Source organism: Clupea harengus, chromosome 4 (assembly GCF_900700415.2).
Source record: "Clupea harengus chromosome 4, Ch_v2.0.2, whole genome shotgun sequence".
Lineage (NCBI taxonomy): Eukaryota > Metazoa > Chordata > Actinopteri > Clupeiformes > Clupeidae > Clupea > Clupea harengus.
Genome location: NC_045155.1, coordinates 10531943 through 10558758, shown reverse-complemented (window position 1 = coordinate 10558758; position 26816 = coordinate 10531943). Strand labels below are relative to the sequence as shown.

Here is a 26816-nt window from a genome sequence, read left to right as displayed (position 1 = left end):
AATGAATGAGCTTGCACAGTGCTACTTTGTTTCTCTTTAACCAATGTGGTTACAGTAGAGGTTTGTTTACGTTACCAAATATTTCATCACCCCTTACACCAGCGACAAATATTCCATAACACCAAACCCTTTTGGTATAAATAACATGTGAATGATACATTAAAAATTATGAATAGTCTAAATTCAGTGATATACTGTGTATGTCATAAAACATTTGGTTTTCACTAAACAGCTTTAAAATGTTCTTATTTAAAAGGTTTACCTGAAGATTGTTTATGAGTGTAGACAACACAATGAAAAGTGTTGCCAAATTGATTGACACTGACCGTTTATTTTATTCTTTTTAAATTCATAAACATTGTCATGATCTTGCACAGATTTAATCGGGATGTCAACATACAATGGTACCCAGTGGCCTGCCACTAAAATAATAATAATAGTAATAACAATAATCATTATAATAGCAATTGTTGTAATATTCAGGTCATGTTTACGATAAACCTAAACAGTTTGTAACCATGGAAAACTGTGCCATATAGTTTGGTTTAGCAGGGCTCCTTAATTAAACCAACATTGAACTTTGCTCATGTCTGTGTCATTACAACATATTTCACCATAGACAATCACAGTCCCTGCGTATCCTCCAATGTTCCTGACTGGGTTGTCTGGCAAGATGTAACAGGGAGTCTATTTTCTCCTCACCACTCATACCATACTTACAGTGCATAGATGCATTAACTGGTGCTGTATGAGTCTGCTAGGGCTGATGGACTGAGGCACTTGCTCTTTCTGGGAGTTTGGCATGTATGGATGAAGCCCGAAAAAAAGGTAAAGGCACAAATCAATCACTGTTTCAGCTATTGTCATAGGGAAACATAAGCACCTAAGCCTTGTCATACTCCTGCTGCCCCAGCTATTTTTTGCCTTGATGTCTGTACGGTGCTGTCAAGCACTTTTCTCCAACCACCATGGGAGCCGTGTTCTGTGTGTGTAGCGTGTGTGGTCTATTGTTGGGCAACTTTGTGAAATACAGAAACTAATTAGCTGATTGATCACTATTAACTATTTGTGGTGTTCAAGCTATAAAGTGGAATATTGTTACAAGCAAGTCTGCTATGGACATCTCAGCTGATTTCATCTATCATAAAATGCTTTTTTGATGTACATTATATATTCTTTACTCCAAACAGCATTTCATTTAACACTGGCTAGGTGGTCCACATTTGAGTTTGACCAGAGACATTTTTAGACTCATACACGGCTAGTGAAATAATAAGTCCTGAGGGGAGTTCCATTGGTGAACTGCTGCAAGGCCACTGATGGCCAGCTGTAGATATCCCTGATTTTAAATGTAACTACATGAAGACAAATGAGGACCACTAATAACTTGTTGTGGAGTGGCAGAGTATCATTCTCACAGAGTGGCTAACATGTAGCCATATGAGCGTCACCGTGGAGAATCATTCACCATTTCAATCTTGCCAGACTTTCCCATGAGAAGGAATATTGCTGAGGTATCATGGACTGTGGTGGCCGTCCATTTCACAGGGTTGTAACTGTAAACAGAACCACAGGTTTTCATATCTAGGTTGTAATCCTTTGATATAGTTATTCACATCTGCAGTGGTGCCATATTGGGCCCATCTTGAAGCTAAATTACATTAACTAAAAGCTCCACGCCAGCACAGCTGTTCCCTTGACATTGCAGCAATCTGGTAATGTTTGCTGTAGGAGAAGCCCACTGAAAGAGTTCTGCAAAGAGCCTAGCTGAGTTCAAAGAAGGGTAACTATTAAAAAAAGGACTCAAATGTTCAAGATATCAGAAATCGCACAATCTCATCAGAAGGGGTAGGCTGAAGCGTCCTAAACTGATACATGCATTTGTAGTCAAGATGAATATGCGCTGAACTGCAACTCAAGAAAGAAAAAATCAGATATCTGTCACCAGGATAAAAACTGTGAAAATGAGGCAAGATTGCTGTTTTAAGATAACATGACCATGTCACCAAGGCGTCAGCCTACTCATGCTTACTTGCTAGAGTGTACATAATCTGACTAAGCCTCAGTAATAACGGAAAAAATTTAAACAGAAATTCATGCACTAAATTAAATTAGAGGTACAGAATATTTAATCTGGACATGAACCGATTCTACTTGCTTTCATCAACCCATTTTTACATGTTAAAATGCTTGATTTTTGTTTTGGCCTAATGCAGTTTCAACTGGAATTTAAGAAAAAGAAAAAGAAAATTACAATAAATACAAGGTATAAAAATAAAAAAATAAAATAAAAAAACACACATATAGATAAACACAAATAAACAGAAATGTACTGAATGACTCAATCGTGTTCCTGCAGTATACTTTGGCAAAAGCAGAGGTAAAATAAAATGATGATAACGCTAAGTGACAAGTACTGTAAGGCATGATTCAAAAACGATAATGCTGAGGGGGGAAAAACCCAATGTTCAGCAGATCCATACAATGGTAAATATCATCACTGAATGACTAAATGACAGGTTTCTCTGTTTTCACTCGAAACAAATACTTTACTCAGCTTTAAATCAGCACTATATGATGTTAATACATCTGGAACTGGTTGACTTTGTCCCACATACTCATCTTACACCACTTGAAGTACGCATATTCTGAATTATCTTGCTGGACAGCACACGTGGAAGAGAAGAAAAAGCTGACACAAGATGACTGAACTGTTTATATACAACCCTTATGCTTCTGACTGGTCGGCCTGGCTTTTGAATAGAGCAATAGTTTGACAAAAAAGAGCAAGATCAAACAGTACCAAATAAACTACACAGAATTCATTTGACAGGTGTGTCGTGTTGGGTACGGATTTTAGGAATCAAATAAAAGTAAAAAAGTTTCTTTTCTCGAATGCTGAGTACCTCTGATTGGGAGCAGACAATATAACTATAGCTACTCCCACATACCCCGTGGTATGACCCACCACGCTTATCAGAAGTCCAAATCAGACCACAAATGACAGATAACAGCAAGCTTCTCAACGATACCAGACCCACAAAAACTGGGCTTTGAGGAGAATAAATTATATTTACAAATGCAGGTGCCAATAACCTTTTGTATTTTCCATACACAAAAAACACTGCTATTCAAAACACTCAATAATTCAATCATAACATCTGCCATGTATTTCTTCATATATACTTTCTCTCTCTATTATTTATCAAAATGCTTCATAAGGCATTACCTCTGATGTTATGATGATACAAATCTGCCCCAGTTTCAGACTTTTAAAAATCATCTTGCTACAAATACACTCCCATTATCTACAATCTTATCAAATACCAGAAAAAAGCCTTCCTGTCGCTGACCGACCTCCATGCACAAATTCACAAAACGACATACTCAAGTTAAAAACATGAGCTTTAGGGTATACATCTCCAAAGCTAAAGTTCCAGCCACAATATATATATACACAATATATATACACATATATATATATATATATATATTATATATATTCAGAGAAAAATTGTTTACTTATTTGGAAGTTTGTATCTCCTTTATGTGTGATTGACTGAGGGGAAAAACTTCAGCCTCAGAAAGAGGCTGTAATACAGTCATACTCCACTGGATGGCAGAGGGGCTGTTTAGTAAAATAGGATTTAATCATAAAAAAGCAAATCCTCTCTCCAGTGTCGAAGAGCATTAGCACTCTCAAGCCTGCGTCAAACAGACACTGGACAGGCACTAGACACTGGCCCTAATAAGATTGTTAAAAGTGGTTGAATCGCTTGATTGGTCTTTAAGCTCTTAATACAGCACCATTGGGAGTTGTCCTGACTACAGGAGATTTTGCCCACATGGCATTCAAAAACTCAGAGCCATTTGGCCCCTTTCAGATGTTCTTTAAAGTGTCTATGTATACGCTTGTAAAAAGCACCATTGTGGGAACCTTAACAGGACAGGGACCTATTGCCAGATTATACGTACATACATCTTTCTAAAAAATACAAGTCTCTAAAACCCTTTGCGCCACCACCCATCAGTCAAACACTGCAGTCTCTCTAATTGTGCAAGCTGGAGTATGATCAGCATGGAGGCTGACAGTGGTATCTCCTCTCCTCAATCCGTCTCTAAGCTCTCCATATCCCACAACTGAACTTGACCAGTCCTTTCCATGTAAATACACTTAATGATAACAGAACTGTCACGGCGAAGTAAGAAATATCACAATCCTTCTGCCAGCAAGAACAAAGTTACAAACACTCCACCCCAAACAGACCTCACTCATTAATAAACAACACAGCAAAGTTTGGCAGAAAGAGTGGGGTGCTATGCAACTGAACAACAGAAGAAATATCGCTAGCCAGAGGGAATGGGGGTTTCTATTCAGTAAGAGCGTATATGGTCTTATGTCTCTGATACGTCTTCTTTGAGGGTGTGCACACTTTGGCTGGATTGCAAACACTGGTCGCTCACAAGATGAGCAATACACGGAGAAACGTACCTGTAGATATTGCATGCAACTGACAACTGACACTTAGTACAGAGAAGAGCGTGTGTGTTTGTTGTGTGTGTGTGTGTGTGTGTGTGTGGTGTGTGTGTGTGTTGGCATTTGTCTGTATGTCTGAAAGGGTGTCTGTGATTTTGACTGGTTATGTTTGCTCACTTTTTTTGTACAGTTTCGAGTGTGTGCAAAAGGAATGATATATGTGATATTTTTGTTTATAAACAAATCATGTGCTTTCTCCCACAGGGGCTAGCTCCTCCCCCTCTTCCTCCAGGGCCTCCGAGATAGGCCCGTGGGCCTGTAAGTCCTCCCCCCTGCCAGCTCGTGATAGGACCTCCATCCAGCGGCGCTGCAGCTCCTCGCTGTCGGCGCTGAAATAGAGCGTCAGGTGACTCTGGCTCATCTTGAAGGCATGGCGGCGTTCCAGCCGGTCACATGGCTCAGGGAGGGAGACTTCGAACCCAATGAGGGGAATACTGCGCTGAGCTTTGACATCCTGCACACGACACACATCACACACGACGAGAACAAGCAATCAGCTGATGCCTCAAGCAGGCGTACACATGAAACATGTCTCTTGTTTCTTGGTTTGCTAACCTTTTGTGACTCTTAAATGAAAAAGAGGAAATAAAACTTTGTATGTGACCCAAGGTCAACTGTACTGTATAATGATAGAAATAAAACATATGAGGTAACTGAGTTTAAAAGTTGTTTTTCCAATTGGTTTTCTAATGTTTATACTGCATTCACACTTTACTGGAGTATCCTGATATAATAATTCACAGATGTAAAGGATAGATTTGAACTAGTGCAGACAGAGGTTGCAATACTTAAGAATAAAGAAAAGACCATAGAAATCTCTCACCTGTGGTGCACCATAGATATAGAGCACCAAAGGTTCATTCTCTGGAATGACAAACCAGGCTTTTTGCCAGCCACGCCCCCCTCCCTTCTCCATGTGGTGCAGGAAACTGCACATGATGCTGTTCTCTGCTGCCACAGAGGCCTGTTTCTGTGAGACACACACAGAAACACGGACACAGTAAGAGTCAGGTGTCTCATTTATGAATTTCAGCTCCACCTCTGGTTGTATCTCTTATGTCCCGACAAAATTATGCTATTGTCTGAGATATAATGTGGAAAACAGCTTTAGCTTAAAACAGGCTATTAACCAACAGCCTTGGCTCTGGCAGGTATGCTAGTAGAACTTTCAAGGGAGTGATGTCTGCCATTCTACCCTGCACTGCGTCCAAGTCAGCTGAGCGGACTGGGATTCGCTTACCTCCAGGATGGAGCGACGTCTGTGGGTACTGCTACTCAGGCAGGCAGGAGAGGGAGATACTCCCACAAGCGTGGTGTAGCAATCCACACATACGCGGTTCGCTCGGTTGTTGTCATACAACAGTCGAGCGCGGAACTCTGAGCATTTCCCGCACACCACCTGAGAAGAAGATTGTAAGAGTCACTTCTCTGAGGGTAGCATGGAGACTTCCAGAGGAATAGTATATGCTAGGCAAGAGGAGACTTTTTATATGAGAGAAATCATTGATAATCATAATCATTGATGGCGAATAGAGTGTGGAAAAAAACAGGGTTATGCTCAGTAAGTCTCCCTGTTAATTGAGTAAGGGTGACATGCAAGGAATATGCTATGGGCCTTCGGTGGAAAAGTGGGCTAGGAACAATCTAAACCTAGTGTTAGGATCCTTACATGGCCACAGGCTTTGCAGTGGTGGCGTCTCTTGGTGATTGAATTGAACGGCTCTTGACACTTCATGCACAGAGTCACCTCCTTCTCCCGGATAGGTGTAGGGGCACGCTTCCCTAGCTCCGTGCAGTTCTGACAGAGAGGAAGAAGAGGACTGTTATGATACCATTTACCAGACATCAGACAACACATAAAACTACTCCAGGAGGGATGCGTCATGCTGAGAGTAAGGGTATCTTACAGGAGAGTTGGGAGGGGTGTAGTCCTCTTCACGTAAGGAGCAATTCAGCATCCTAAATGTTTCTAGCGTCTGTTCATGCCTCTGGATAGTGGCCTGGATAGCCTGGAGAGGAACGGCAGAAGAGATGAACGCAGTTATAAATGGTGTAAGATGGCAGGTACATTTGGAAGGATAGTAGGTAGTAACAGAATAGGGAGATTAAATGCTTTTATAGATTTTCACAAAACTGTACCTGAATCCAGTCCTTCTTATCCTCTTCAGTCCTGCATGAAACAAAGGAGGCATTGGGATTTCACTTTTTCTAATCCATTTAAGCAGTGTTTATACATTTCATACACCCAGTGGGATTGTGATTCAGAATTCTCTGAGTCACCCATTGTCTTCCCAAACAAAGTTACAATAGAAAAGGTTTCTATAGATTTTCTACAATCTTTTGTGAAATCTCTAGACTGTTGGTTCATTGTGCTTCTCTTAAACAAACAGTGCTGTTGCCTAGCAAGGGAAGCACGCGGAGAAGGGCAGTACATGCTTGGGCTTTGAATTCAACCAACCTGGCCTGAAGCTCCAGCGAACGCTGTTTCCCTGACACCAGGAATGTCCGTGGGACGTTCATGCTGCTGGTTTCTTTCAGCTGAGAATCATCCAGACACGTTGAAAAAGAAATGTTACAGGTCATCAATGAGACTACAGTCTGCAGATACACACTGCTCACAAAGAGGCCATCAAGAGAACTACAAATATCCACAAAAACATCTTCTGGTCCAAAGAAAGTACTACTGTGGCAATGAGTCAGTGGGAGTTGCCTCCTCAGACCGTTTCATCATACCACATGTAAAATGTTTATAGAATAATAGTATTTATCACAAGATGCATTTGAAATACATATTCTGCATATGAGAGTGCATATTAGGTAGATGACAAACCTCCATGCCATCTACATCTATCCGGGCTCTGACTCCATATTTTTGCCCAATGAGTCGCAACTTTGGAACACAGTACAGTAACCTGTCATTGAACTGGAGAGAAAGTGACAGAGAGAGTGAGAGATATGGAGGGAGGGAGGGACGGGAGTAAAGAAGATGGAGATAGAAATGTGTTAAATAACACTTATGTCAAAATGTGAAGTGTTTAAATTGCACAGTCCTGCGCAACAGAGTGTAAACAGAATGTTCAGATATCAAGGAACCGAAGAACTGAAACTCATATGACCTATAAACAAAGGGATGTGTCCAAGAATCTGCAGCCAAAATATGATTAATAGCAATGAAACCCTGCGAAAACAATGACCGCCCAGCATTGCCACATCTACATGCTCACCAGTATGAGGTATCTATCCTGCGAGGTTCCATTTTTGGCAGAGAGTTTGAGGATGTGCCCCTCCTTAATGAGCTCATTAGTGGGGTTAACGATATCCTCTTCTCCTCCGAGCAATTCGTACACCTTCAACAGCTTTCGCATGCGCTCCTAGGATACACGCACACAAAACACGGATGCCAGAGCTTTTACTGCCAGCTTTATACATCCCACAAAATGTGCACACAGAGGCACATATTTCAGCCACATTGAATCACTGCAGATACTGTAGCAATTGAGCCATTGAACCATTGATGTGACTTCAGAGCAATAATTAATGCAAACTCAACAGAACTGTCTCCAAGGGTTAAATGGGAAAAAAATGGATGACCTTGCTGCTCGCTGCATCGAGGCACTGCTGTAACTTGAAGCAATGCCAATTAACAGTTCCAAATGAGAGACTTTCAAAAACAACTGCACATGAAAGAAGCAGGCGTCTCCTAATTACAAACTCCTGCTAAATAGCAGTGTCTTTTTCCTCCAGCTGCTCGCTGGAGCTGGCTGCAGCGGGGTCGAAGCTGGGGGTGTGAGCGCTGATGTGGTCAGAGATTTGGCATGGTGTGAGAGGCTGAAAACTCACCATCTTCCTGATGGCTGCGTTGGAGTGCTCTGCAGCTGTGGCGATTAGCTCCAGAGATTCTGAGAGGGAGATACATTTCTGGGTTACACAAACAGCACTCGTCTCAAATGTGTATTGGCTACTTCCGCTTTTGTTGCTGCCTTTGCTAGACAACACAAACACCTCGATTATCTGTGGTTTCTCAAATATCAAGTATCAGATAAACAATTAACAATATCAATTTCTATAATGAAGGTTTTTGGTCTGCGTGAGAAAGTTTATGTTTTTCTAGAGTTTGTATGAACCTTGACCTGTATGAGTTGCAGGAACACACACGTTTACATTTCTAAAATGACTTTTGTCCCTGCCCTTGTCAAGTTAAATTCAGCATGCTATTATGACTTTGATATTATCAGTGCTATCACATATTTATTTACACTACGCCCTTGACATTGACAGAGGACTGCAGCCCCCTAATGAGAGTGCTGTTTCTGGGCTGTTACTCCCATTACGAGGGGCAGTATGAGATGTGGGGCTGGAGAGGTCTTCTTACTCTGTGCGTCTTTGGAGTCGTCTGCATCCTCGGGGAGCCGGTGCAGGTAGTCCTTGAGCAGGAGCTCGTAGCGCGGGATCCGCTGCACCGGCTCCAGCATGTGGTGCTGTAGGGTCAGGTTTCCGCACCGTCCCTCTTTCTGCAAGACACACACACACACACACACAAACACACAAAAAGACAAGACATTGAGAACCTAATATTTTGTAATTTAGCAGCTCTACGATGCTAATTATAAGAAGTGATTTATGGGTACAAGGAAGTCAGTGATGTTATCTGTTAAATGTTCTCCTTGGGAACTGAACCCCTGAACTTGGTACTAAATAGCCGAGACCCACCCCCGCACACCACCATACAACCGCAGCCGTTGGGAAATACATATGACTCAACACAACACCAGCTTACAGACATTACGAATGACACAGACATCACCTCATTTACACACAACCAACTTAACCAAACAAGCAACACAAGACATGTCAGTTGACATGCTGGGAAAGACGCCCCCCCTCCTCTCTCACACACACAAACACAGACAGAAACAAAATCTAGAACACAAACAGGAATTTCTCTGCACCACTCCATGTGGTAAAGATAATGCAACATCAGATACTTATTCACCAGCGTCGGCTCCAGAGGACGCAGCCACTATATTGTTACAGACCACAAGACTCCCAGCTCCATGGCCTTATAAGGGGAAGCCCCGGTGCTTTGCCCCTGTGGGTGTGCAGCTCTACTGGCTCTCCACAGCATAAACCCCCCTTCCTGCTCCTCCACTACCCCTACCACCACCATTCCTACTCCCCCCCACCCCACTCCCCATCAGAGAGACACACAGACGCGCACACGAGGGGCCATGTCAGTATTCTGCTCACAAGGTGAGAGGCAGACTTTTGAAGTAGTGCAGTAGGCCCCCGTTCAGCCTCCATTTGTATTCCCTGTGCTTATACTTATACTCCTTCCAACTAGCACAGGGCTTGAAGAATCGCTCCTGCTTTCATCTGCTAGATTATTCCTGACAGGGGTAGTCCAGTGGTCTCATTATTTTTCATCAAATGTTTGTCTTTCTTTGAAATGTTTTGAAAGAGTGAGTTTTTGGAGGTGAGAATGTGCCATATTGATCCTGCCCATTCATCAGAACCTTCTGGTGTTGTATAGACCAAACCAGGTGGACATTTGAAGGACTTTGGCATGAACTGCATACCATCCAATATTCTGTGCCTTGGCGTAGAGTCCAGAACATATGCATCATGCTTACGTACTCCACAGTTATGTGCTTTAATATCCAATCTAATCTCCCCTGCTACCTTCCATGTGGGTGGGAATAGCAGCTGTGCTGGTAGTGCAATGAAGTATACTAGATCTAAGATCTCATCTCCTGCTTACTCTTGCAGAAATATCCTCCAAACTTTTGTCTCTGGGACTGTTTGTGTAACATGCAACCTACTAAAAATTAGTTAAATCCCTATTATGGAGGCTATAATAGAAAATACAGAGCCTAAATCTAGCACTTGGAAGATACATACTGAGATTTTTTTAATGTGTTTCACTTTTACCAATACATTTCTGCCTGGCTCACAACAGCCACAGCTTTGACATTGCCAACTAAGACCAGGTTCCATTTTAGTCAATGGTGGATAAAGAAAGCGGAGGGACTGCCCCTGCATTATGTTTCTGGCAACCCCTTCATTAGAGCCATTTCCTGGCCTTTAAAGGACCTATGGGGAGGTTCCACTGTGTTTACACTTCAGCTGTCGGGTCCCACCTGGATATCGTGAATGATGGCTTTAAACTGGGACGAGCGCTCCATCCAGGTGTTCACCAGCTCCATTGATCGGTCGAAATTTTTCACATACTCTCCGTACATCTTCATAAAGGGAGCAAGCTTCTGCAGGATGTCCCCAATACGAGGGTTTTGCTCCCTGAGGGAGAGAGAAGACAAAAAAAGAAAAGAAGACACAGTAAAGGTCAAGGACGGCAACATTCCAGAATTCCATCCCACAGTGTCTGGGTCTGAATTCTAAATTCCATTCCCTGGTGGCCCTTGTTGTGGACGTTTGCCTAAGAGTGTTTAAATGTGTGCAACACTTATGCTCCTCTCCAACAACCTCATGCCTGCAGTCTAATAACATTTAGGAGAACATGAGAGGACTTGGAACAGATTAATGATAATCTGTTTCATTTGTTTGTTTATGCATGTGTGCATATGTCTGAGTGTGTATGTGTGTGTGTGTGTGTGTGTGTGTGTGCAAGTTCTTCAGCTTCTCTGTTTACTCTCTCACAAAAACAAACCAGGTGAATAACAAATTGGTATTTCTGAAAGAAACACAAAACTCCAAAGCGCCCCAATCCGGTTCTTACCACTCCTCCATGCGTTTTTCCAGCGCAGGCAGCAGGAACTGCTGGTGGAAGCAGTAGATTGAGCAGATGTTGGAGAAGATGCCCATGACTACCTCACAGGGGAAAGAGCCCCGTGCTCGAGCCTCCTCCATCAGCTGGGCGCAGAACACCTGGTCCAGGAGGTGCAGCCTGGCCACATAGGCCTTCTCTGTGTGCAGCAGCTCATTGGCAATGTTGAACACTCTCTGCTGAATCGACAGCTGCGCAACAGCAAACAACAGATGGGGATATAAATAGAAAGCCTAATTGGAATATTTACCAGTTTTTGGGATGGGTTAAAGGTGTGCAATGATATGTCTATATTGTTGGTGTGTTGTGGAGGGAATACGGTCTGCATCTGCTGGGATGCCATTAAATCTGCACTTGCATAGCAGGCACTTAAAGGAAACTAACCATTTTGTTAGAAGTTCCTTTGCTTACCTCAGCGGAGTCTTGCCTTTCCGTTTTGGGAAGGGCGAGAGGCTGTAGGACCATGGGATTGATCTCGCCCTCATCTCCGCTCCCCTCCTCCAGGTCGCTGTCCCCTTCCGAGTCTCGCGCCCCTCCTCCAGACGCCCCTCCCTCCTCTCCTGGCCCGTCTGCATAACCACACGACGATGAGGAGGAAAGACGAGGAAGAGTCGGCAAAGGGCTGCAGGGGTAAATCTCACGCTCGTGACCAACTCTGTCATCGTCACCGGCGAAGCACAACTCCTCGCTGTGAGATGGGGAGCTGATGCTGTCGATGCCACTGTCCCTATTGGCCAACTTTCCGTCCGTCTGCTGAGCAGGGAGGGACAGCTTGTCGGCCGGGACTTCTGATTGGCTCGCCATCAGGTCTCTCATTTCCATTGCATCCAATAGTTTGTCGGAAGCACTGTAGCCTGACTCCATAGACAGACGTTTTTCTGAACAAGAAGCGCCCAGTTCCTCGTTCTCCTCCTCATTTTCATCCATCTCCTCCTCCTTGACCTCTTTTTCCTTCTCAGTGGAAGACAGCGGCATCTCCAGGGTGTCCTGAGGGAGGGGGCAGGGCAGGGGGGAGTATGATACTGGGGGGGTGAGGGAACCACTTCCTGACTGAGGCTCAGGGACTCTTGGGATACACAGACCCCCACCTGTGATATCTGGCACCACAATGATTTGCTCTCTATGGAAGAGAAAAAAAGCTTGTCATTCAAGTGAAAACAATGACATTTAAAGATTTTAAACCAAACGTTACATCAAGAAATGTACATATTGTAACCAAGAAAAAAAATGAAATCAATTGGGCCTATTTGAGCTGTTATTGAAACGTCCACTCACCCACTCATTCACTATATGTAAAAATCTATAGAGTTCATAGGATAGGGAATCAGACAGGAAGATTTATAGTGACTATATAGTGAATTACATTTTCAGTTGAGAATTTGGACAGCACTACAAAATGGCTGATTCACTAGTGGGTGAGTGGTCATTTTTTAAACATAGCTTTGGAGATTCATGTTGCAATTTTGTGAAAGTTTTCACAAATATGTGTGTCAGACTTTATGCTGATCTCTGAGGCAGTCTGAGGCTGTGCTGACATCCCACCTCTCAAATTTCTCGATGAGGGAGTGGACGCAGGTGGGGGACGATGTCCCCTCTGACCGGGGGGCGGCGGGCCGGGGCGCACGAGGGTCCGCAGGGAGGGGTCGGGAGGGAGGTGGTGGGGGCAGAGGTTTGTCTGGAGGCCGGGGTCGACGTGCACTCTGCTGTAGATGAGGTGGCTTTGGGGGCACTTGAGGAGACACATGACAGAGAGATTTATGACACCACATTTAACCTTGAGCAGCATTTCAAGACATATTGCCTAAATATAAATGTCAACACATATGGTAAAAAATACACTTATTCCATAGATAGATAGTCTTGTAAGAAAAATGTATCATTTTACAGAAAATATGCATATTCATGTCACTATGTCATTTTAGAGTTTGATTCAGCATTTTAATTTTCACTTCTCAGTTTATTTTCTTAATATTGTCCTGTTTTGAACTGTATTAAATATCTTATGCAAAATAATCTTGAAATGAAGATATAGACACAGTGCATTCATTATTATAGGACACCAAATAAAGCACACAATAATACATTTTTAATAATTAAAAACAATTTGTTTACACCCATTTTTAATATGGTGTTGATGATTGATTGATCAACTGTTCTCGTGGCTGCCACTAATGCACGCACAAAAATACTAAATTATGACATGGACATAAGATAGGGAACGATGGACTACCTTGTGGTTTTGGACCAGGCAAAGGTGGCCGTGTTTTTGGGGCCATGGGGGGCGTCTCTTGTGCTCCGTTCTCACTGGTGCCATTGCAGTGCATGGGTCCGAGAGGACCGGGGTCGGAGCAGAGACGCTGGGGGGTCTCGTGCGTCCCAAGGCAAGGACCAGTTCCAGGCTCCAGGGAGAGGCTCTTTGTGAGGAGCCGAGGACTAGAGGAAGAAGGGCCTGTGGACGGGGAAGAGTGACAAAATGAACCCTGGATGTTTGTGAAGTTAAAACCTAAATCAGTTCTACCAAGCACATTTTACACCCAAATAATCCAAAAAGACAGAGCCATAAAGACCACTGCAAATTGCTACAAAAGCTACAACCAAAGAACCCATAAAATGCCTCTACCAGACACAACTGGAAGAGTCTTTGTTGGAACCAGATTTAACTTTCCTAAGAGTATAGACCTCGGGGAGAGGGAAAAATACTGACTGTGTCCAGCCTGCAAAAGAGATATTTGCCACGTAAGGTCTGAGAGAGCGGCAGTAGATTACTGACCAGGTGGAGAGTGAAGTCCTAAATAAGAGCTAATAAGGAGTAAATTATACCGCAAACTCCCACTTAAAAACGACTCACTTCACCTCCCTCCTTCTCCACAGACTCTACCTTACGGCTGACCCCCAAGCCTTCATAAATATACACTCAGTGGTAATTTAGTGAAGCCTGGGTTTGTTAGACTGTGTCTGAGTGGTTGGGTAGGTCACTGTACTTTGTCGGAAGGTACAGCAATACGTCATGATTCTAGAACACCTGCAGCGGGTTGAGTTGGCTTGGAAACCTTTCTGTAGTGGCTGGCTGGCTGGCTGCAGTGTTACTAAGTAGGTCAGTGTGCTACACAGAAGGGCAAGAGTGTGCTCAGCAGGTCGTTGTTTTCCTGCGCCGAATTTGGATTCCGGAGATCCCGTCAATCCGCCGAGGCGAAGCGTGACCCGAGCGGCAAAACACACCGTGCAAGAACTGCTGAAATAGCATCTGTTCTCTCCAAGTCTGCAGGGTAGGTGGGTGGGTAGCGGCACCTTTAAGGGAAGTTAATATGTTTCAAGAGAAAAAAAGAGAGAGAGAAAACTATTTGACCTGGAGACGACCAAAGACAAAGCTACATGGTCTTTTTCCCCCTTGCACCTAATGTCAGTACAGTAGTCTTTTAAAGAGACAGTGCCAGATCAGCTGATGAGAGGAGCAGGCGTCCGGGCAATGTTGCCATCTTAAAAAAAAGCACGCCTGTCCCCTACACAGGCCTAATTGGTTCCATATGATGACACTCATACCCACTTGCTCAGGCAGGGGGCTGAAATGACTTCCACATGTTCCTCTGAAATCGCTTAAGGGGGAGAGAGAGAGAGGGAGAGAGGAAGAAAGAGAGAGAGAGAAAACAGAGACTGAGCAACAGAAAGAAAACCCACGTTATCTTGGCCAGATATTCGCTTCACTGGTTTCTTATTTAGTTAATGCTTTTTTTCCTCTTAAAGTATTCCTGAAATGGCCCATTCAGCCAATCCCATCAATCAGTGCTTCGTACCATTCAAATGTTTAGACAGGGAAAATTTGAAGGCCTTTCCCTGATCTTCCGCACTGACCTACAAGCACATTTCTGGTGAAATACCCTGAATATTTTAACTGGAGGGGCCATTCTACCCGAAATAAGTGGCTGTTTTCATGTTATGTCTTGTACACAGTGGTTTGACATAAAAAGACTATGGGATTGTATGGAATGCATTCTGATGTGTGTCTTTGTCACTTAGTTAGTCAGCCAATCAGATGTAATACAGCTGAGGTTCATAGAGCCATGGACAACACATTACCTTACAAAGCTCTTGAAAACACAATCTAACAAAGTAGTAATTGCAAAGTGTACAAAATCTCACTCTAACTTTACTTGGATAGCTGAGCCATTTTCACACAACTTTAAGGTATGCTACTATTCTGCACAATCGCTATTTTCCATGGTCGTCAAATGGTAGACAGAGGGAAAAATTCTTTCCATTTCTTTCTTTGCAGTAAGCTGTCCAGACAACTAGACAGATGGGCTGTTTTTCTTCCCTCTCTGCTTCTCATGCTGTCTCTTACTGTATGTCAATAATCACAGACATACAAGCGCTTTAATGAATTCAGGAAGAGGCTTCTTTAGCGCTGGCCGGCTGTATGTCTAACTAGAGCTGGACATGAATGTACCCTGACAATATTCAATATACTTTTAAAGCCCCCCCCCCCCCCCCCCCAGATTCTTTTCTCTAACCTTTACTTATGACTGACTGCCGTTTTCATGCCCCACTTCCCCTAAAGAGGTCCGACAGAGACTCACTATCTTACACACACACACACACACACACACACACACACACACACACACACACACACACACACACACACACACACACACACACACACACACACACACACACACACACACACACACACACACACACACACACACACACACACGTCACTACTGCAGCTCAGAGTGAACAGAGTACCTTCTGCCTCCAGAAGCCATCCATCCTGCATGTGTGTATACAGATGTTGCACGGAAGTGTTTGTGTTGTACTCAGTGTTTTCATGGCTAAATAATGCATGAGAGGGTTTCAGACTGAAGAACCAAAAAAAAAAGAACAAAATATGCATCCTGCAAAGTCCATTACATCATTAAATCAAGTGGAGCTTTATTGTATCGTCTGGGTGTCGTGTCTGGATGGGAAGCGATGGCAGCTGTGCTGGTGATGAGAGCACTGCAGCAGCAGCAGTACAGATTTCTGGGGAGGAAAGTGAAGCGCTACTGTAACCTGCCTGAAGGGGAAAATGCCCTTCAAGATCACACTCACAGTTAGTGTGTTGAACAGCTCGATTCAGAGGCTCCCTGGCCTGCACAGAATGAACAAACACACATATCCTGCACCTGTGCTGCAAGGAAATGTGTGCTTTAGCTTTCCATTCAACAGCCTCCATTGTTCCTTGAGAAAACATCTCAACCCATTTTGAAAGGTCAGTGGGAAATATGTGCTTAGGTACAGTGCAAGCTCATGAAAATACAGCTATTAAAGCATTTGGCTGTACCACAGGTCATTCTCAAGCAGAAATCCCATCTAGCCGACTAAGCCCAATCTTTGCTTGTACTTGTGGCAAGGCTAGTAGGGAAAACATAAATGATCACAATGCCAGAAGGAAGTGCGGGCCAAGTAACTGTCGACAATGGCAGAAAATATTATTGAATTCAGCAGGGTTAAAATAATACCAAAATATCACACAAATAATTATAGTACCTGGTGACACAATCCGCCTCTGAGCCTATAACTACTTCATTGCCAAGGATGCACTGGAGGCCTTTGCCACCATGCATTACATGCTATAGAGCATAATGCAACATGTACCACTACTGCAACATTTTGAATGCTGGCTGCAATAAAACTACCATTCTGCACTGAAGTGAAAAAACAGTGTGTTTCCAGAGGAGCCACATCTGGGCCAATTAACTCACTCAACAGAGACGACCAAATTATTCTGCTTCCCGAGGTTGTAAGGCATAACCTTGTGGAACTGTGTTAAACTTTATCTGTAGTGTTTCACAGAAACTCGATATCGGCTATGGCCTAGGCCTTCCTGAGGGGGGGGGTGGGGGGACACCAACACAACAATCCTCAACTGTCAATCCCTGACGAATCAATAACCCACTCAAAAACACACTGTTTCGCTGACTCTCCACTAGATTTCAGAAGTCATTAAATATTCATGCTGTTTCATGTCAATAAACCACAGACATGACAAAGATTGACCTGACAGGGGGACGGACCTGAGCATCATGACCGCACTCTATGGTCTATTTCCAGTGAGAAATATAATAACAAGCTGATGGAAAAATACTGAGATATGATTAAGTTCCATTCCACCGTGACACAGGCGAGGGATGTGTTGAAGGCTCCGAGCTACAGGGCCTATTTTTATCCTCTTCAGTAGCGTTGACTGACAGGACAGTCAACAGCAGGCCAACAACCAACTCTGAGCCACTGGCAGATGTTTTGTGATCACTTCTCTACAAAGCCATGTTTTGCAGGTACTCAAAGAAACAAAAGCACAGTCTACTTTTAGACAGGCTTTGGAACAAGGGCAACAATGGCACTGTAATACAACTTGCCATCCTCTCTGTGTATGTGTCTAATTAATTAAGGAGAGTGACTGAGATGTATACCTATAATTAAACACAGACAGTGAAATTTAAGAAATATGGGACACAGACACGATGACAACCTAAGACCCTGCTTGACAAGTGACCTCCAAATTGGTGGTGGTTTTCTGGTAGTCTAATTTCATACAGATGCACATGGTGATGCGCTGATGTGCTTGCACCTATGACTATTAAACAGTAACAGGCTGCTCTGAATTCATTTGAGGCACAAGCCTCTGCTAGCGGTGTCACATCTCATAAATAAGGCAAAAATACCAAACCAACACCCCGAAGAACACCCTTGAACCATGTAAATGGCAATGTATCTTGACATGACAAATATCCACCATATTTTTCATTGACAAATTGATAAAGCATGTCTGGAAAAGCACATGGGTGAACAATATGACAGTACCACTGATGCCAATGCCAGGCACACCCACTCAGGGATAAGTACAAAGATACCTTATTCCTATAGGGTAATATCACACAGGAAAATGAATATTTGTATCCATGCATAACCTGCCGAACTTGTCCACAGAATCTCATTAATGAAACATACCTCCCTGCCTCTTTTTTCTGGTTTCATATGCACACATTAGCTGGCTGACACACACACACATATATACAGGATTAATATATACTGTATAATGTATACACAGAACTGACAAGTTAACATTTCACAGCCCTCACGCTGCAGATCTGCAGTACATGAAGACAGCAGCTCCAAGCTCATGTGGACCACCTGAAGGCACTGCCTACATGTAGCCTACATGTTATTGCAGTTGCATTCTGCGTTGCATCCGTGCATGGAGGGGTGAGCATCACGTAAAAAGGCTCTATCGTTCAGTAAAAAAGCCAACAGCCAAAAAAACTGAGAATGAAGATAAAGTGGCATAGCACTGTGGTGGAGACTGGATGTCTCAACAGCCATTTGTCAATTCAGGCATATAATTTCACAAACCTGCAGCGTCAGAGATTTGTGCCTTGAATCACATCCCCCTAGGTGCATGTAGCTCGTAGACTATTGCAAACGCATTTCAAATAGCTAACATGTCACACATATGACAATACTCTCACAAACGACATACATTTTTACGTTATCGCATGGTCTCTTTTCCCAGACGAAGGAAGATGATAGACCTTCGCAATTGCATACTGACACACTGAACTATGGTTCATATCACATCCATGGATAATGTCTCGGTATGATCTATTACATGCTACAGACGCATTGACTGGACATTCGGTGTGGGCTACTGCAGCGAAACATCTGCCGCACAAGATTCAAGTCGGCTATTCGTCAGAAACAAGAAATGAATGAAATAATGTTGGAAATTAGGTGAATTGTCTTACCCCGGAGCACACTGGTTTTATCCATGTACATAGCGCAGCAAAACACGAAACCAGTCATTAAAAAACCGAACGGGAGACGCAATCCCCCAATCGCTCAAATAACGAAATAAGAACAAATTAACCAGCACAATTAAGGCGTATGCAAATGAAAACCGGTCGCTCTGTCACCGGTAGCCTATAATCAAATATGTAGGTTAAACAAGCTAACCGCGAGGGAGAGAGCCCTCATCAAAGAGTCGGGTGGGCTGCGAGCATCCTCAGTAGGTCAAAAACGAATGATGTAAAAATGCTATTTTCCCGTCGTCTAAAGCTAAATTAAGACACACATTAATGAAATGTGATATGAAAGGATTGCACACAACGACGGAGCATTGTGGTGTTTCAAAATATCGAGCAGAAACTAAATGAAAATCCTCCTTCACAGCCCCCCACCCCTCTCCGGCTGCCCTGATACCGAAGCTCCACAGCAGCAGCAGCAGAACCGTCTACAGAGGGACTCACATAGAATATGACCCCAACCCTCCCCCTTTTCAACACACACAGACATAGGCCTACTTCTTCCGTATCGCCCCTCTCACTCTATCGCGCATCTTTCCCTCTATTTCAGTTTCCTTGACAACAAATTTGCCGTGACTAGATGTCGGTGCCCACAGTAATGTTTTGGCATGCCCGTTTTATTTTATAAAACGTGTTCACGTCTGACAATGATTTTCAGATGCTTTTGAAACACATGAAAACGTAGTATTGCAACAGTGTAATATACACTAACAATTTTAGGCCCTATTACAGATATTACCCAACACCTCCTTATCTAGCCTCTATAGGCTCAACCTACAATGGATATTCTGATCCAATTTAACGCATTACGCATTTTAGCAAGCTATAATGTTTATGCTATTTGTATTCAGTGCCAGTTGGTATTGTATCTAAAATGAGAAAAGGTTTTTCACAGTGACAAGTGTTTCTAATGAAAAATAAAACATGGATTTGTCACTTGTGTAGAAATATGGTAAAAGAGTGTAGATTGTAGCTACTTTGATTAAAAAAATGGATATGTAGTTCAAGTAAAAGATTGTGAGCCACTTCACTGACAATTCACTGAGCATTAGGCTGTGTCATGTGCTGAGTTACACCCTTAAACGTGATAGAGCTGTAGCATGTTGACATCATTCTACAGTGTAGCTACCTCATCTAACCAGATGGGCATTCAGACCGGATTAACACTGGGGTTAAAACAGACGCAAAGCACTGAAAGAGAAATGCTTCAGGAACACAGAAAACAAGTGTGACTGCAACCCCACATGTCCTCCTAAGTCCATCATTACTGACATTAAGCCACAGGCCAAACGTTTTTCAAATTTAAAATAGACAAACATGTAGGCTACGAGAAAATTAGCAGTGTGTCATTCTTTGGTGCCAGAATATTTTCCTGTGCCTTAATTGTCAGACAGCTTCATAATCTCTTAGCGAGAGTGAATTGGGATTAGAGACTACTGAGACTTTTTTTTGCCCTTGCTTTACTCTCACTGCCGCTCTAGTTCTGTCACCCCTGCTGGGGGCACTGAGCCATTCCTCTCCCCAGCCCTGGCGCAGGTTGTCTGCTTTAAATGGAGAGATTTACCCCCCTGATTTCCCAAGAGACAGGGCCATCTGCCCACTGTCACCAGTCCCATTATTACAGGCAATCTGCGCATGCGTGGAGTGGGAGGCGACGTAACACTTCCTGTACATGCACATGCCGGCTGAAGCACAAACAGATTTATTTAATATGCGGATAAGCGTCAGAGGAAGCATGGTAGTATTTATGACCCAAATAAAAAGTTATCATGACAGTGCAAATGACCATCTTCATCTTTTTATACACTGCGTTTGACAGTACACCGCAGGATGTCAGTGCCTTATAACAGTCTTTAGCATCCTCTTGGTGACTGTTTATATGGCATACGGTATGCGATACAGCCTACATAGTCATTCCAGATATACTTAATGTAAAACCATCCTGACAGCCCATTGATCCTTTTGTGCCACGGATGCTATTCGGATGAAGGTCAACTGATTTGACCTTTAGTCTGAGTGCATATATTAGAATTGTATTGGTCTTTAGAGCTCACAAAGGAATACACTTTATCCCTGAGTAATCAATCCTATTGCATTGCAGATGCAGTTGTTATACAATGAGATACAACACCTGTTTTTGGTTGTGTTTTACCTTGCAAAGTAGATATCGGCAGGAAATGATTTTAAAGATCGTAAACTCAGGGACAAATTATATTTACTTTTAATTGTCCCGTATCGCCCTGTCACAACTAATACTTAAGGTATAAATCTCAGGGAATTTGAGGATTTTCATGTTTTTTTTCCATTCATGTCAGCTGCTTAACTAAAAGAGTGAAAAGAGTGTAAACATGAATCCCCTTCACCGTTCCATTAATACTTTTACCAGTTGGCTTAAAATCCGGGCCACTCAAAACCCACATATAATTCTTCCTCAACTCCATTATCAGTTTGAGCAAAGGTAAACTCAACACTGGACGCAGGCCAGCTTGAGTTTGGACGTGGGCCAGGTACAGTAGAGGTGGTGTTGCTGGGCCTGGGAGATGCCACAGCCTTGAGAGTTTCAGCTGTTTGGACACCGTCATGGGGAAAACATTCCCAGTGGGGAAGAGCTGTTTCTCCCGTTTCCAGCTGTCTACAAATGCACTTAAAAAGCCACAGGCAGGGGCATTTCCCCCCCCCCTGTTTTTGCCTTCTTTCTTTTTCCAAGCTGCTATGAACAGCATTCACTCAAAGTGTTGTGTACCAAATCCTCCCAGCTGATACAGTTCATGATAGCATCACATATGTGAGGTCAATGATTAATAACCATATTAACATTTGTAATGTGTGGGTAATTTGGGTAAGAGTCTTCAGCACAAAAGATACCTAGTAAAGCTTAACGTGAATAAACAAAGCTGTTTACACTAAGCACCATGATAAACATCAAAGGCCAGATAGTGTAGTTACAATGGAGGCCTTTATCTGAGTTTCCTCTGCAGGATTGCTGGGGGGGGCTCCTTTTGTGAGAAGCCTGAGAAAACCGAGAGCATTTCCATCCCACATATCCAGGCAGCTTCAAACACCACATGGGCCACAAGGAAAACACACATATGTAAAAATAACTAGTCATTGACACATTGACTGATAATGATATTTAACTGGCTTAACATCGCATGTTCTTTGCTTCTAATAGACTGCTGTCTGAATGTAATATGACTCATGTGAAGTCTGAATGTGGTCATGAGTCTGAAATCTCCCTTTCACCACTAGTGTGACTGGTTATGCATAGAATGTAGAAACCACAACAATCTACCTTTGCGTTAGAGAGCTTAGTATCACACCAATTATTGCAAATACATATATATATATGAATGTGATATTGATATCCATACATGACAAGAGATGAATTAGATGTTATATGTGTTAAGGGCATAGATGAAGATAAACAGAGAGATCAGCCTTTAGGAGACAACTGCTTCTGGCTCAGCAGCTATTTGGTGGACCCATTTTGATGCTGTCATTGTGGCATCCTTCTATTTCTGTTCTATGGTGAACGTGAGTATGTGTGCGTTCTGGAATGCGAGTGCTTTGTGCACTAAGAACAAGCTTGGAATGCCAGTTTGCTGATCTTTGACTTGGCCTTTTTGAGACCAAAATGGTATGCATAATAGCGTCCTTTGGAACTGTGGGGTGGCAAGATAGACTGTTTTAAATACCCATAGACTATTTAGACATTTAGGCTCAATCCTCCTCTCTGCAGACCATGTGGTAACTATAGTGGAAACATAATTATATTCCCATGCACCCATCACCATAGACCTGTATTTCTGAAAAGGAAAAATGCAATCCCTTGAGTCTAATATCTGTTTATAGTGAATCTATTGACCATGCATGTGAAGCTGCCCCTGGTCTTATCACAAGGAACAGAAAAGCCTTTAAGCCTCCTTGAAAACAGCTTATTATTGTCTCTCATCACTATTATGCTGACCTGTACATAAAAAACAAGCCATTGGACAAACTACTTTTAATATTATCCAGAGGTACACACACACGCCACACGCACACACACACACACACACACACACACACACACACACACACACACACAGGAGAACGAGAGACTTCAGCTTAGTGAGAGCATATCCCACCAGTCCTTAGCTGAGATGCAGTGATGCTCGATGATGAATCACACCTTGTCTTCAGTCCGCCTGATCCCATTGCATGTAAGCAAAGGCAATGCAGAGCCAGAGGTGAGTTAGAGTGGGTTTTATTTTGTGTAAAAATGTGTGCCCATCTCATTTACCAACGTCTTAAGTTCAGACAGCATCCCATCCCATTAAACGAACCCTTCCCATGCCGATTCCCAGAACCCTCCCTGTCCCCAGATGGTGGCCCCTCTGGAGTTGTCCAAGATTAAGATTTCTCTCTCGTACCCCTTCAAGTGCTTTAGGCTTTTATTGCCTCTTGCCATTCCGTCTCTGTTGATTTCTTTTCCTGGGTTTCCCTTTTTCTTTCTCCCTCCCTCACTGACTCGCTCTCTCCTTCTTTCCTTCCTTGTCCTGCCACGTTGTCTGTGGTTCCCTATGGCATGGCATTCCCACACACTGACACCGTGACACACTCTCCCTCGCTCCCTCCTTCTCCCTCTCTCCAAGCTGCTCCTTCTGCAGCTGCTGCTTGAGATAGCGTTTCCAAGCACGGATGCACACACACACACACACACACACACACACACACACACACACACACACACACACACACACACACACACACACACACAGGACCACACTAAGACCACTTACCCACACATGCTGCCAGCTTGATTATACACACATTGCAGACATGTACGTACACACACACACACACACACACACACGCAGACACAAACACAAACACACACAAATACACACAAATACACACACTCTGTCATACAAAGTGCAAACCCAGCGGCAGCAGCCTCTGGTTTGAAACCACACAGATTTTTAGAAAAGACTCACTCAGTCCTACTTAATGCAAAGCTGGGTTTGTAAGAGAAGAGGATTCACAAAGCTGCTTTTTGTCCTCTACCGTCTTGCACTGGAGGACAGTGACTGCGCAGCAACCACATTTCCTCCTGATTGAGTTAGCTGCTGCGTTTAACACAAATCTAATATAAGGTAGGGCCAGAGAACATGGATGCAGTGTTTTTCACATAAGCAGCACAGAGAGGGAGAGAAAGAAAGAGAGAGAAAAAGAGTGAGAGATAGAGAAAGAGAGAGAAGATGAGAGAGACAGAAATGTGATGTTGAAGCACCGCCTCCACCCACTCAGTCACAATCACCACTCTCCTACACCATCCCACAGTACCTGTGAAAGCCCTCTCCCAAGACACACTGCCATTCCTCACATGGCAACTCAAGGTGATAATATATTCATTGGCAGACAGCTGACATCAGTGTTTCCATTTACAGTTTGGGGGGTGGGGGTGGGGGGGGGGGTCGACATGATTTTACATTCCCAGCCTGGAGGAACACACAGCAACACTCCTAGGGGTGGCAGGGAAGCGGGTCACAAGGCCATGCTGCCAGTCCCATGAGTCAATCCTAGGAAAGTGGAGCCGTAACCCTGGCTCGTGCCAAGGCCGCACAGAACTCAGGACAAGTGAGTCCCCTGCCAAACTGGCTGCTTAAGTTGCTATTTATACCAGCATGGGGTGAGACAGGAGCTCTTGACACCTCTCTCTGAGAGCTGTCTTCTCATAACCATCTTTAACTGGGAGTGCACACCATCTTATGGAGTTGATGGTGTATACCGTTGCGGTATACACAGTACAGGACAGGACACAGTACACAGTACAGGACAGAGACACAGTACAGGACAGAGACATAACAAACACGGAGCGATACACAGCCACATACAGAGTACATGATAATACTCAATGTAATAGTAACGCTAGTATTTTTGGCAAGTATTCATGACTGTATATTGAATTTTATGTGAAGGACATAAACACTTGCAATTAAAAAATAAACAACTAATACAAGAGATTTTCGTGAAAAAAAGCGGTAAAGATCCATGTTATAATGGGTTTTTTTTTTATGTTGTGACAATGTGGCTCACCATTTGGATTTGACAGGAAAATGTGAAGATATTAGATTTGCTGTCTATTCGCATAATTAAGGGTTGAACTTATGCAACTGTGTGGAGAGAGGGAACGTAATGGTGGAGAATGAATCTGGCTGTTCAACTTTGCAAAAGCAAAATATAGTCAGACAAAAACTCAGCCTCACTTCTCCCTTTAACACACAGACACACAATATTTAGGCAAGATATCAGAAATGCAGATATGCACACCAACAGAATGGAAACAGCCATCTCTATGTAATCTAATCTATCTAGCAGATGGTCTTTATACAAGACTGGGGGCGTTTATAAAACGTCTTAAAGGGTATGACAGGCGATTTAAAGGCATAGTGCCGGTCCCATTGTTCAGTAGAGTGAGGTCAGCATATAGAGAGAGGGACTGCTATTACAGGATTCCAGTTTGTCAGGAACGGTGCCAAATTACAGATAAGAACCAGACAACCTTAACTTCTACATTTGAAAACTGAAAACAGAACAAGCTTGAAATGTTAATAAATAAAACCACATCCTCAATGTATCTCAGGACTATACTGCTGGGGTTGTCATCATCAATGCAACATGAAAGAACTGACTCAGCCAATTATTCCATCTGCTACTTACTAAAGCCCAGAGTGCTAAAGCTAGCATCTTGTTAACTCAGGCTGTGGCGATGAATGCCGCGGACTGCTCTGTCTGGCTATGGCAAGACTAGCTCTGTGTAAATTCAGAAGCAAGCTCAAATGCTACACAGGTTACTGTGGAGTACATCTGTTGTGGCATATTTACCTAATGGGTCAAAGGTCAGCTGGGTGCCTCTGCCCAACCTGGCGAGATTTCCAAGGCAGGACATTTCGTCTGCTCCTTCATCTAAACTATTTAGGTAGTCATGTATACAATCATCCACCAGAGACTGCCTCTCCCATTCCTGACCCAAATATACAGTACAATCGAGACACTCACCCCACACCGGGAAGTTGAATCATTCAGACAAGTTAAACTCTACTGCATGCAGCATTCAAAGGAAATGTGAGATGGACTGTTTATGAATGTCGACAGCAGACTTAAAATGAACGTCTTTCTTCTGGGGTTTGTGCTGCACTTTGCAGAAGGAAAACACCATAGAAGATATTAAGCTGGACAGTTTGATTGAGAGTTCGATGACAGATGCAATTACTCTTTGATTAGAGATAAATAATGATAGCCATCGCCTACAGAGTGCCTACAGAGTGACTCCCTGAGTTTACATGAAACCCCAATCAATCAGAACACGGCTTCTTAATTTATTAAAAGAAAATAATGCAACTTTTTTCTTCAAAGAAAAAGTCACTGTTAAACTGGAGTCCAACGGTAAAGCATGATGTAGTTTCCACTGGTTCATTAGATTTAGAAATGTAAAGCATTTCCACAACATCCTATTTGTTGTCCCCTTATATTACAATTGCACTGTAAATGCCAATTGACATGGAGACAATATGAAATACATTCATTTGGCAAAATATGTCATTCTTTAATCCAATCTGACTGGGAAACAGTAGGAACGTGCCACACACTATGGTGTCTGGTCAAACCTATGCAA

The 26816-nt window shown here is 43.2% G+C and overlaps 1 protein-coding gene across 1 annotated transcript; it reads right to left on the bottom strand.

Annotated features, from left to right (window-relative positions):
- Window positions 1–311: 311 nt before the first annotated feature.
- On the bottom strand, window positions 312–23224 carry fgd1 (FYVE, RhoGEF and PH domain containing 1). Its single transcript, XM_012826192.3, has 17 exons — window positions 19103–23224; window positions 13549–13767; window positions 12861–13047; window positions 11730–12438; window positions 11271–11509; window positions 10675–10831; window positions 8910–9048; window positions 8378–8436; window positions 7762–7908; window positions 7368–7460; window positions 6996–7075; window positions 6677–6707; window positions 6445–6546; window positions 6207–6335; window positions 5778–5936; window positions 5361–5507; window positions 312–4991 (listed from the first exon to the last, which is right to left on the bottom strand). The coding sequence occupies exons 1-17, from the start codon at window positions 19158–19160 to the stop codon at window positions 4722–4724; spliced, it is 2925 nt and encodes a 974-aa protein (XP_012681646.2). The 5' UTR covers window positions 19161–23224; the 3' UTR covers window positions 312–4721.
- Between the last annotated feature and the right edge of the window lie 3592 nt (window positions 23225–26816).